General features: G+C 39.4%; 1 protein-coding gene across 5 annotated transcripts in view; it reads left to right on the plus strand.

Moving 5' to 3' along the window:
- map3k15 (mitogen-activated protein kinase kinase kinase 15) overlaps window positions 1-12,906 on the plus strand; it is a 28,637-nt gene that overhangs the window by 1,647 nt on the left and 14,084 nt on the right. For 3 of the 5 annotated variants that reach the window (XR_015131067.1, XM_086306706.1, XM_086306705.1), the window contains exons 2-18: window positions 3,095-3,234; window positions 3,452-3,475; window positions 3,795-3,872; window positions 4,800-4,993; window positions 6,575-6,743; window positions 6,900-7,006; window positions 8,308-8,478; window positions 8,567-8,679; window positions 8,885-9,044; window positions 9,363-9,513; window positions 9,598-9,705; window positions 10,507-10,556; window positions 11,250-11,345; window positions 11,507-11,594; window positions 11,783-11,916; window positions 12,418-12,545; window positions 12,847-12,906. The exon at window positions 12,847-12,906 is cut by the window's right edge and continues 71 nt beyond it. Coding sequence is in view for 4 of the 5 variants with exons in the window: in XM_086306706.1 (XP_086162832.1) it covers window positions 3,095-3,234; window positions 3,452-3,475; window positions 3,795-3,872; window positions 4,800-4,993; window positions 6,575-6,743; window positions 6,900-7,006; window positions 8,308-8,478; window positions 8,567-8,679; window positions 8,885-9,044; window positions 9,363-9,513; window positions 9,598-9,705; window positions 10,507-10,556; window positions 11,250-11,345; window positions 11,507-11,594; window positions 11,783-11,916; window positions 12,418-12,545; window positions 12,847-12,906 (1,971 nt within the window). In the remaining variant the exon portion in view is untranslated. The remainder of the gene's footprint in view (window positions 1-3,094; window positions 3,235-3,451; window positions 3,476-3,794; window positions 3,873-4,799; window positions 4,994-6,574; window positions 6,744-6,899; window positions 7,007-8,307; window positions 8,479-8,566; window positions 8,680-8,884; window positions 9,045-9,362; window positions 9,514-9,597; window positions 9,706-10,506; window positions 10,557-11,249; window positions 11,346-11,506; window positions 11,595-11,782; window positions 11,917-12,417; window positions 12,546-12,846) is intronic. The other 2 variants (XM_086306707.1, XM_086306708.1) reach the window with 2 other exon arrangements.

Below are 12,906 nucleotides of genomic sequence, written 5' to 3' on the forward strand. Positions count from 1 at the left end.
GGTTTTTTTCAGTAGTCAGTAATTTACTTGTAAACTTGTAGCCTCGTATTACATCATGACTTATCTTTTGCAAATAGGTTCATACAAATGATAGATGTCTCAAAGTTATACTAAAGTACTAAAATTACAGCAGTTGGGTATATATGCTTATATTTTTTAATCCAATACATACCTGACTCTACTTCTGTACTTCAGTAATATTTTGAATGCAGTAACTTTGTGTTTTGTAGAGGTACTTCTTCCTTTTTGCACCCTTTATCCTATGCACATACTATACACATACTCAGGCTCTAATCTTTCCAGCAGTAGGAATGTACTAATAGAAAAAGTTATCACTAAAAAAGGTCTGTCATGGGCTACCAAGTTTGCAGCACAATAGTGAAAGCTTTTCTGTATGTTCACACATATAATTCTGCACAACTTGTTGAGCTGCTTTCTTATTCAGATGAGATCTAATTGTAGTAATAGTGCTACATGTTTGATTTTGGAGGTTTCTGAAACCTCAGATATCCTGTTACAATCCTAAAGAAATGGTACAGATTCTTGTTGGGCAAATATGTAAACCAATGAAATATGGAGCCACTCAGGCTATTAACAAGCAAATGACTGAAAATATGCACTTGAACGCTCTTATATTACTGGCTTTGGATGCTGATGATTACAACATTTAAACTCATTCGTATGAATCCAAGACAGCAGTTGACAATAGTGATCTTAGTGAGCCTTGTGAGTTGACATTAATTCTTGTTTATTTATTTGCTAACTCAGCTGACACCTGTTGTTGTTAATGGTTAAATATATTAAAATCTCACCATAAATCGATCAATGTTCCCCAAATAATTTTCAGTCACTTATTTCATAATTCTGTCTCCATTATGAAAAGATGATGCCTTTGAAAGCTCCTATTTTTAGGGGGAACGAAACCTGAGCTCTTCTTTAATTGCGAGCTATTTATACTAGGCAGCACCACAACTCAGCTGAGGAAGAGCCAGGCACATGTATAAGTTTTAGTCCCCTCAGATGCCCTGCAAGCATAGTACAGGGAGTGCAGAATTATTAGGCAAATGAGTATTTTGTCCACATCATCCTCTTCATGCATGTTGTCTTACTCCAAGCTGTATAGGCTCAAAAGCCTACTACCAATTAAGCATATTAGGTGATGTGCATCTCTGTAATGAGAAGGGGTGTGGTCTAATGACATCAACACCCTATATCAGGCGTGCATAATTATTAGGCAATGTCCTTTCCTTTGGCAAAATGGGTCAAAAGAAGGACTTGACAGGCTCAGAAAAGTCAAAAATAGTGAGATATCTTGCAGAGGGATGCAGCAGTCTCAAAATTGCAAAGCTTCTGAAGCGTGATCATCGAACAATCAAGCGTTTCATTCAAAATAGTCAACAGGGTCGCAAGAAGCGTGTGGAAAAACCAAGGCGCCAAATAACTGCCCATGAACTGAGAAAAGTCAAGCGTGCAGCTGCCAAGATGCCACTTGCCACCAGTTTGGCCATATTTCAGAGCTGCAACATCACTGGAGTGCCCAAAAGCACAAGGTGTGCAATACTCAGAGACATGGCCAAGGTAAGAAAGGCTGAAAGACGACCACCACTGAACAAGACTCACAAGCTGAAACGTCAAGACTGGGCCAAGAAATATCTCAAGACTGGTTTTTCTAAGGTTTTATGGACTGATGAAATGAGAGTGAGTCTTGATGGGCCAGATGGATGGGCCCGTGGCTGGATTGGTAAAGGGCAGAGAGCTCCAGTCCGACTCAGACGCCAGCAAGGTGGAGGTGGAGTACTGGTTTGGGCTGGTATCATCAAAGATGAGCTTGTGGGGCCTTTTCGGGTTGAGGATGGAGTCAAGCTCAACTCCCAGTCCTACTGCCAGTTTCTGGAAGACACCTTCTTCAAGCAGTGGTACAGGAAGAAGTCTGCATCCTTCAAGAAAAACATGATTTCCATGCAGGACAATGCTCCATCACACGCGTCCAAGTACTCCACAGCGTGGCTGGCAAGAAAGGGTATAAAAGAAGAAAAACTAATGACATGGCCACCTTGTTCACCTGATCTGAACCCCATTGAGAACCTGTGGTCCATCATCAAATGTGAGATTTACAAGGAGGGAAAACAGTACACCTCTCTGAACAGTGTCTGGGAGGCTGTGGTTGCTGCTGCACGCAATGTTGATGGTGAACAGATCAAAACACCGACAGAATCCATGGATGGCAGGCTTTTGAGTGTCCTTGCAAAGAAAGGTGGCTATATTGGTCGCTGATTTGTTTTTGTTTTGTTTTTGAATGTCAGAAATGTATATTTGTGAATGTGGAGATGTTATATTGGTTTCACTGGTAAAAATAAATAATTGAAATGGGTATATATTTGTTTTTTGTTAAGTTGCCTAATAATTATGCACAGTAATAGTCACCTGCACACACAGATATCCCCTTAAAATAGCTAAAACTAAAAACAAACTAAAAACTACTTCCAAAAACATTCAGCTTTGAGTTTTTTGGGTTCATTGAGAACATGGTTGTTGTTCAATAATAAAATTATTCCTCAAAAATACAACTTGCCTAATAATTCTGCACTCCCTATAGGTAGGCCCGAGAGGATATAAAACTTGGCGGCAGATTGAGGGCATGTTGTTATTACCTCTGAGCTTCAGTAGAAAAAAATGTGGATTTTCAAGTCAGCATAATTGTCTGTACTTGCCTTTAACTGACTCATATACTGAGATTCTTCTATGCAGGAGGCTCTCATGGGTGAGTGGGTGTTGTTTCCTAGAAATAAAAAAAAAAAAGATTTCTAGGAAAGGATAACATTCAATGAATACCAATGCCTTCCATCATGTATGTTCTTGTTCATGCTCATATCTTTCAATGGGAGAGCTCCCAACTGTGTCTCTTCTTGTTTCTTTTCAACTCCACTCAAAACATTTCCCACATTTAACGAGGCCAAAGATCACGGGGCAGATGCAGCACAAAACTCAAAGGCAGATGTATTTCAAACTCAGCTCATTTGTCACCTCTGCAAATTGCATCAATGTTAAAGAGCTATGCTCTTATGTTGTCACCTCCATCACCTCCTTCTTACAGACATTGCAGTCGTGGATATGAGCGATGTGTGTCGGCAGCCCTCCTTGTTTTACCACCTGGGTGTGAGGGAGAGCTTTGACATGGCCAACAATGTCATCCTATACCATGACACCGACCCCGACACTGCCCAGTCACTGAAGGTACACATGCACACTCTCCCATCAGTGTAACTAGTGTTCATGGACACCATTCTTTTACGTCTCCTTGGGACAAAATGATCTGCTGTGTTATTTACAGACTAACATGTCGTACAGTCAGTCCTACCAGCTGTTTAAAATAGCAATTCAGGAATAATACACTATGTCACTGTCCGAAAGTCTGGAAACATATTCTCACATGCTCTTTATCTCCGCACAGGACATGGTGGCACAGAAAAACACAGTAAGTTTCTTATGTGTGCATGTTTTATAAAGATTTCTGTGTGCACACCATCTGTTTCTATTTCTAGAGGAATATTCCTGGCAGATACCGTTCACCCCCATGCAGAAATGCAGACAGGAATGCATATATATATATATATATATATATATATATACACACACACACTCTCACACACATTGTGTACAAGTACACACATGTTAAATTATGAATGGCCGGCTCGAGAACGAGAGTCATATTACTTGTTAGTTTTCCTAGAAACTGACCTTCACTGTATGTACGCTGTCTTCTTTGTGTATATGTGTGTTTGTGTGTGGAGTAGGCTGCTCGTCCTCCACCGTTAGGTTTTCCCTGGGTTCAGTTGCCTCCAGAATACAGAGGCTCTGGTCTGAGAAATAAAGTAGGTATCAGGCCTGCATCAAGGCATGCTGGGATATTCCCTAGTTGACTGATAATACTAACAGACAAGGAAGTGAGGATGGAAAACAATGACCTCTCCCTGGGATGTCGTGTGGTTAACAGATTAAAGCCCCTAACAACACAAAGGAAGCAATGGATAATCAGCTATAGCATGCTTTAAGAGTGCTGGATGCATGTGCGTTTTTGCACTAAATTAAATTTGCATCATCTCAGAAAGAATCATGGAATTGCATTTAATCCCACTGTGGGGAATTTACCTAAAAAGTGTTTGTGAAACAATCCTCACTGAATATAACTGAACAGAGTTTAACAGGAGAAACTTACAAGTGTAAATCAGAAGCAGCTAGTTGCTGTGGCCTAAAGTGCTGTCGTTCGATGCATGAAATCATGATGGTGACTGCTTTAAAATGATGTGTGGTGCTGTGACGACCATACTAAATAACTACAAATCTAGTGATATAGTTGTTAAATAAAAGATGTAGAAATATATGTTTTAAGAATGAACACAACAAAAAGACAGTCAGCAGTGCGTGTAAGATTTGTCAGTCCTGAAATGCTTTGCCAAATGCTTTTGTACCTGCAAAGCTTATCATTTCAATTTCAGATTTAAAGGTAATCACATTTGTTCATATGCAAAGCTGGAAGAAGAGGCAGAGGTTAGAGAGTGTTAGGTGGTTCTTAGTACATGAGGCTTATTACTTCTGGAAACCTTCACTGATGTAGTATGATGCTACCAAACAGTCTCAGTGGTGCACTGATCCTCTCATTAATCACTCTAATCCCTACTCTCACCTCCTTATCTCTCTCCACCTGGACTTCTTTTACACCTGGCATTTGCACAAAGCTGTCAAAGTGCTTTTCTTTCTGTAAACAACTTGTAATTAAACCTTCTCTCCTCTCTTTCTAGGCATCCAGTGGTAACTACTACTTCATCCCCTACATAGTCACCCCTAACCACGAGTATATGTGCTGTGAAAGCGATGCCCAACGGAGGGCAAGCGAGTACATGCAGCCCAACTGGGATAACCTGCTGGGCCCACTGTGCGATCCCCTGACCGACCGCTTCACCAGCCTGCTGAAGGACATCCACGTAACATCCTGGTGAGATACAAGTGAAAACAAGGGGCTGCTGTAATCCCACTATCATGGTTTCCCAGTACAGACGCAGATGTAGACTGTAAAGTGCAACTATGTTTATTTTTGCTGTACTCACACAACCAACGTAACAGCTATGTGTGCTTAAAAATCAAACCCTTCTTGTCTTTAGCTCAAAACACAGCCTCTCTCTTTGTGTGTGTGTGTGTGTGTGTGTGTGTTGCATCAAGTTTCCATTTCTAAGGAAATCAGAGGTTGATTAGTCAATACTGTGTCAGTCAACCACCTAACAGTGCTTCATGTCCGCCCCACCTTCCCTTCTGGAGCTTGGCAGAAACAGCACCTCACAGTCATTTACAAGAAAAGCACCCCCCCCCCCCCCCACCCACCCACCCAAAAAACAAACAAACAAACAAACTACTAAGTAAGGAGTAATATAGGCTTTCAGCTAAATGTGGTGCCATACTTAGTTATGAAATGTAGTAAAACGGAAGTGTAAAGTAATAACGTAAGACAGAATTTACAAAACACCATCTGAATAACATACTTAAGTATAGTATGTTATTACAGTACAATAAAAGTGCTTTATTTGGTGTGTTCTGGAAAGATAAATGTTAAATATATTGCAAAGTGTTGGAACATCAGCTTAATCTCAAATTAACTTAATATTTACTTTTAAAATGAGTCATTTGCTGTGTCAACACTGGTTAAATGAGTTGTCACTGGTAAATGTATCATCTTCATCTTAAAGCATGAACAAAAATAGCCTGTTCACAAGAAATATTAGGTTATAACAGAAATCGGTGTCAAAATTTCCACCTCCAATGTCGTGTGTAAGGGCACTGGTGTTATCTGCACACTCTGCACTGAAAATCAAGCAGATTTCATCCCTTCTGTATTACTGTGATTCATTCTTTGCTTGTTTAAGCAAAACCTGTCTCCCCATTAACTTCAGAGTCCATTTTAAGATTCTGGTTTTAACTTAAGGTGCTTCAAGCACCAGCTTACATCAGTGAACCTTTACATCCTTTTGTCTCCAGCACGTCCCTGAGGTCATCTGAGCAGGGCCTGCTAGCTGTGCATCATACAAGGCTAAAAGCTGATGAGACAGAGCTTTTCCAACAGTAACCCCCAGACTCTGAAAAGCTCCTTCTGAGCTTGTGATAGGTGGACTCTGTGTTTTCTATTACAAAACAGCTAAAAACGAATCTTTTTAGACTTGTGTTTGGCTACCTTTTGTTTTTATCTTCTGGTATTTTGTCGTGAAGCATTTTGTGATGTTAGGTGCTTTAGAAATAAAATTAAAAAGGAGTTGGAGGTAATTATTCTAGGGATGTTCCATGCATTTGTTTTGCACAATGCAGTATTCCGACTGTAGGAGTCTATAGTGAGGATCATTGTTCATAGCTTTTTGTTAGTACTACCAACTGACCATTAGCACTCAATAGTAATCTCATCAAAACAGTAAGTAATGTCTGTTTGCTGCAAAATAAGGGTTGGTCCACTAGAGGTCAAAAATTGTTCTTTAGATCAACATTAAAATGAAAGCTTCTTTTCTTCCTCTGTTCCTTGTCTGTGTACATATAGTGCTTCCTTTAAGGACACCCTGCTCAACGACATCAGGAAGGCTAGGGAGAAGTACCAGGGAGAGGAGCTGGCTAAGGAGCTTTCACGCATTAAACTCCGAATTGATAACACAGAGGTCCTAACACAGGACATTGTCATGAACCTGCTGTTTTCCTACAGAGATATACAGGTACAAACACATCAAACATGACCTTCATTTCTTTCTATCAGCTGGGAACTTCTTAAAAGTTATTACAGACTGAAGTTCAGAATGACATTTATATTCTAAATGCATTATCATTAGGTTTAAATTTAATGCCCCTTTTGTGGCTTCTCTGACAACCAGGACTATGATGCCATGGTGAAACTGGTGCAGACTCTGGAGATGCTGCCAACATGTGATCTGGCTACCCAGCCCATGATCCAGTTTCATTACTCCTTTGCCCTGAACAGGTACGCAGCAGCTCAATGAAACTGAACATTTTGATGCCCAAACCCTGTGGTAAAGCAGATTTATCTTCTTTAATTATTTTTAGGGATCCCACATTTTTTGTTTTTTGTGCCTTTATTTCACTGAGGACATTCATTCTAACATATCATATAAAATGCACCATAAATATGCAGTGTGGTGATATCAGGAGCTAAAAATGTAGTAACTGCATGTCAAAAATGCAACAGACCACAAGTCTAGCATTCTGTGAAAAATACATTTTTGTTGTTCAGGGAAAATTAAGTATACTGTATGATTTAACAACTTTAGCAGCAATAACTTGAAGTCTTCATTTTCTGTATGACGTTTTAGCCTTTCACAGCATTGTAGAGGGATTTTGGCTCAGCCTTCTTTTACATTTTCTTTAATGTTGCTTTTGTTCATTGAGGTTTACAGGCACTTGTTTATACACAGCTCTCTTAAGGTTCCCCCACAGTATTTCAGTCAGATTGGAGTCTGGACTTTTGCAACACCTCGATTGTTTTCTTTTTCAGCCATGCTGTTGTAAATTTTCTGCTGTGTTCAGGATGATTGCTCTGTTGCATAATCCTGCTTGAGCCAAGCTTTAGCTGTTGGAAGGTTACCTCACACTTACTCTAGAGTGATTTGGTATATAGAGAAGTTCATGGTCAAGTCAATGACTGCAAGGTGTCCAGGTCTTGAGGCTGCAAAGCAAGCCCACATCATCACCCCTCCACAACCATGCTGACAGTTGATATAAAGTCTTTATGCTGATATGCTGTCATTGGTTTTAACCAAACGTGGTGATGTCAAGTATGATCACATATCTACACTTTGCTTTTGTCTGTCAAAAGGATAATGTTCTGGTGGTCTTGCGGTTTGTTCAGATGGAACTTTCCAAACTTAAGCTGTCCTGCAGAGATACCTTCTCCAGGCAGCTTGTTCAGGCTTTCTCTCATTGTACTGTGATTAACTTTAACATTTAACATGCTAACTGAGGTGTTTAAAGTCTGTAGCTCTTGATTTTTTGTTTGAAGTTTCTCTAAACATTACAAGATCTGATCGTAGGGTGAATTTGCTAGAACAGCCACTCCTGTGTTAACACACACCCGAATACTCCAGGCCAGTAAACTGCCCAAACTGCTTTTGAGCAGGTAGTTAGGCTGATGATCAGTTATCAAGTGCATTTAATTAGCAACACCTGGCTGGTACTTGCACTTTTAATTCCTATGGAAGTAATAAAGGTGTACTTCTCAGTCTCATGAAAACGTTTTCCTTCATGTGCATGTGAATGTACGTGCAGGAGGAATGCTCCTGGAGACAGGGAGCAGGCTCTCAGAGTGATGCTGCAGGTGTTGCAGTCCTGCGAACATCCTGCACCAGACATGTTCTGCCTCTGTGGACGAATCTACAAGGACATTTTTCTCGACTCTGACTGCAAAGACACTAAAAACAGGGACAACGCCATTCAGTGGTGAGAACACACAGAAATAAATGCATCTTATTCACATCTTATTGTTTCCTTGTGTGTATTCATCTGTATTTCCTCTTCCACCTGTCAGGTACAGAAAGGGCTTTGAGCTGCAGCCCACTCTGTACTCGGGTATTAACCTAGCTGTCCTCCTCATAGTTGCTGGCCAGCAATTCGAGAGCTCCATGGAACTCAGAAAAATAGGTAACCTGATTCCCCCTTTGACTTGTTCTCAGCGGACTCTCAAGTCAATGTGAAACACCTAAGTTGTGTATTTTCAGCATTCAGTTTGCATTCAGTAGCTCCTTTTCTTGATATTTCTGTGGTACAAAAGTCAGCTGAGACCATGCCACTTCAGTTTCAATCAGACTGCAATTACAATGTTCACTTTTTGTCTTCTTATAATCAGGGGTGAGGTTGAACAGCCTGCTGGGGCGCAAGGGTTCATTGGAAAAGATGAATAACTACTGGGACGTCGGCCAATTCTTCACCGTTAGCATGCTAGCGAGTGACATTCCTAAAGCTACTCAGGCTGCAGAGAAGCTCTTCAAGCTGAAGCCACCTGTTTGGTAAGAGAGAAGATCTTGTAAATATATAAAAGTTGCAATGTCAATGCATGTTTTTCATAATAAAGATTAGTTTTAAATTTTGGTCACATTCTGATCCCCAGGTCTCAATTTTTTAAAGATGTATTCAGCTTTCATAGTTGTAGTGAAGTATCAGGACATTCATCTTACAAAAGTACATTTGTTTTTATAATGCAACTCTTTTATTTAAGTAAGCCCAAACATGCTACAAAAAAACAGTTTACGAAAACAAAATTTCAAGGAATTGTAAGTGTGATGCTTTTTATTTTAATGATTATAATTGGTTGTATTTTCTTCCAGGTATTTGCGTTCAGTAGTGCAGAACTTACAGCTGATCCAAAGGTTTAAAAAGCAAAATTTGGAGCATTCTCCTCAGAGAGAGAAACTCAACTTCTGGATGGACATCATCGTCGAGGCCACGCAGTGCACCACCAACAGACTGCGGTTTCCAGTATGTAAACATATACATGCATTCATGCTGAAAAATGATGACTGAGGGGTTCAAAATCAAATGTTTTGGTGTTTGTGTTTACAGGTGCTGATTCTGGAGCCCACCAAAGTTTACCAGCCATCCTATGTGTCTATCAACAATGAGGCTGAAGAGAAGAACGTCTCCATCTGGCATGTTTCTCCTGCTGAAACGGTCAGAGCATTGCCCATCTAATCATCTTCCTGTTAGGAATATTGTCCTCCGCTCGGAAAAATTCTAAATATTAAATAAAAATTCATTTAAAATGGTGAATGACTTAAACTAAATCAGACAACATGTATGCAAACAGAAGGAACTTTGATGTGAAATCTTCCATCACATATTGTGACTGAATAACACGTAATTACACAAACTCATTGCACCCTCATTTTGTCCAGTATTTTAATTGCACCCGAGTATACCAGGGTGAAGTACCACCAGTATTACCAGTAAACAACAAAAACCACCAAAATGCTATATCAGAATTTAAATTAGCCTACATCTTGCCTTTTGTTTAACATGCAGTGCTGATCAAACACATTATAGTGAAACGAAGTTTGATAACACTTCACATTAATTGTAGTCAAACATCTCAAGACAGGTGAACATAATGCTGCTTCATTGATTTTTAATTTTTTTTGTAAGGAGTACATGGAGGTTTGGGCTCAGATAGTTTTGGGATTCAAGTTTTATTTTGCATCCATGTGGAGTCTGTTTAAAGATTGTTGACTCATCATTGTAGAAAAAAAAAGAAAAAGTGTGTTGCAGACACTTAAAGCTGAGCCAGCATTAACTAAATTTGCTTCACCTATGCTAATTCAGAAATGCTAGAGGGCTGGAGCCGTCCAACTAAGTAGACAGAAACATATACATATATGCATATTTGTTCATTTACCTGCTAGAACCTACTGGAACAAAATGTTAGAGCTGAAACACTTTATTTGTTGATTGATTAACTTCTGTTTTTTGTTACAGAAAGGTATTCATGAGTGGAACTTCACTGCAATGTCCATCAAAGGCATTAGGTATACAAGAGACATGTTTGGGAAACAAATAGAAATAAATAGAAAACGTACATTTTTGTTCAATTCAAATTTCTCTTGTGGTTTTATGGGCCTGGGCTGCAATTGTAGTAACTCAGGGAACTCAGGAGTGGTGCAAACAAGCATATAAATTGTGGCTCCCTGCAGCTATATCCATAATACATGAAGTAAACAGAAGAACTAGCTGCCAGGAACATCATTAGGGATCTCCAGCTGACCTGTTCAGCCTCAATATTCAAAACAGTGACATATTGTGCAAAGCTTCAATTACTCAGTGCAACCGGAGGAGGAAGAAAGAAAAAAATGCAAATATCAGTAAGGATATTCCTCGTGGTTAATGGCCAGTGCTTACTGTGAAAAAACCCCCATCACCCATGCTCTTAAATACAATTTGACGATCCAGGTAAAAGTCTGGCTATAGAATAAAACAACTTTTTTTCGTGTTAGAATACAATCCCTCAACACAATTTGATTGTCTGCTCTCCTGCTTACCAATCTAAATTACTCATTTATATCCATGTATTATTATTATACTGTGAGCAAATGTAAGTTTTTTGCACGCTAATGAGATTTACTTTAATCTGTGAAAAGGACTGTGTTATAAAATACAGCATAAGGAAGAGTTAAATAAAATAAAGAACAGTGCCCAGCCTAATGCGGCCCTTCTGTCTGCAGTATCAGTAAGTTCGATGAGCGTTGCTGCTTCCTCTACGTCCACGATAACTCGGATGACTTCCAGATCTATTTCTCTACTGAGGAGCAGTGCGGTCGGTGAGGACAAACACCTCTAGATGTGTTTGTGTAGGTGTGTGTTTGTCATGTGTCCGTCCGTGTTTGTGTTTGTACACTTCATACTATATGCGCAGATGTGATCTGAAGGCCTAGAACTGTAAATAACTGTAATAATGTCTGTGTCTGGTTATGTGTTTCAGGTTCTGCTCCATGGTGAAAGAGATGATATCTGATGGTACTGGGAATGCTGTGGAGCTGGAGGGGGAGGGTGATGGAGATACGCTAGAGGTCAGTGTGAGCTTGAAAGTGTGCTAACACACACACACACACACACACACACACACACACACACACATACATACATACATACATACATACATACATACATACATACATACATACATACGTGTGTGTGAGATATTTAATGTAAAATATGGAAAATATGTCATTTCTATGCCTGTTTTTCTGTGCTACAGTATGAATATGACACCGATGAGACAGGGGAAAGGGTAGTGTTGGGTCGTGGCACCTACGGAGTGGTGTATGCTGGGAGAGATCTCAGCAACCAAGTCCGAATTGCCATCAAAGAGATCCCTGAAAGAGACAGCAGGTAGGTTGACCTACCAACCTACATTCATGGTTCCAAGTCTTTTTGGCATAGCTGACAAAACAAAAGAAATGCATAAAATTTGCTTAATATATATAATAATTAAAATATTTAAATTTTACTGATGGAGAACTGATGGCAAATTCAGTTTTTTTCTTCCACATAAATAAAAGTAAATGCAGTAATTGCATTTAGTATATTTAAGAGTTTATTATGTTGTAGTAACACAAAGAGCAAACAGTCTTTATTTTACAGTTGAACTTAAATCACACAAAAACAAATAGGAGCTTGCAGCAATGTTTTACCAGTATTTAATTTTTAATAATTTACTTTGCAGCAAATGTGTCTGGATTATTGGACAATGAACAGATAATGTTATTTCCAGTGTTAATACCAATGTGAATGTAGTTAATGATAAAACAGAACCTACACAAATAACACACAAAGCAAGGGTACGAAATGCAATTTGTCTTTTCTGATGTCTGTTTTCTTTTCCGTGGACAGGTACTCTCAGCCCCTTCATGAAGAGATCGCTCTTCACAAGTACCTGAAGCACAGGAACATTGTTCAGTATTTGGGTTCCATTTCTGAGAATGGATACATTAAGATCTTCATGGAACAAGTGCCTGGAGGTATGTTTGTACAAACCACAGAAAGAGACACAATTCTGTGTAATAGAAGCTGTCTTGTGTTACCTCCTATTAGGTAGCCTTACTGCAGTATACATCTAGTTCAGCCTCAGTGAAAAGGCAAAAAAATGTCTTAAGCAGAAAAACAACATATAAGATATTGTGTCTAAATGATGTTTTCTCTAAAGCTCATCTATTTCAGAGAGATATGCTTATGACCACCGAGTTGGTAATTAGTCTAACTAGCTGGGTGTTTTTCCACCTTTAAGATAGGCTTTGGACACGCCTTCTTTCTTTTCTCCAGGAAGTCTGTCTGCATTGTTACGGTCGAAATGGGGTCCTCTGAAGGAGGCAACAATTATCT

This window comes from Aulonocara sp. 'chitande type north' Nkhata Bay, linkage group LG9 (genome assembly GCF_057382095.1).
Source record: "Aulonocara sp. 'chitande type north' Nkhata Bay isolate Kocher_YH1m ecotype deep benthic linkage group LG9, A_spYH_male_GT1.1, whole genome shotgun sequence".
Taxonomy (NCBI): domain Eukaryota; kingdom Metazoa; phylum Chordata; class Actinopteri; order Cichliformes; family Cichlidae; genus Aulonocara; species Aulonocara sp. 'chitande type north' Nkhata Bay.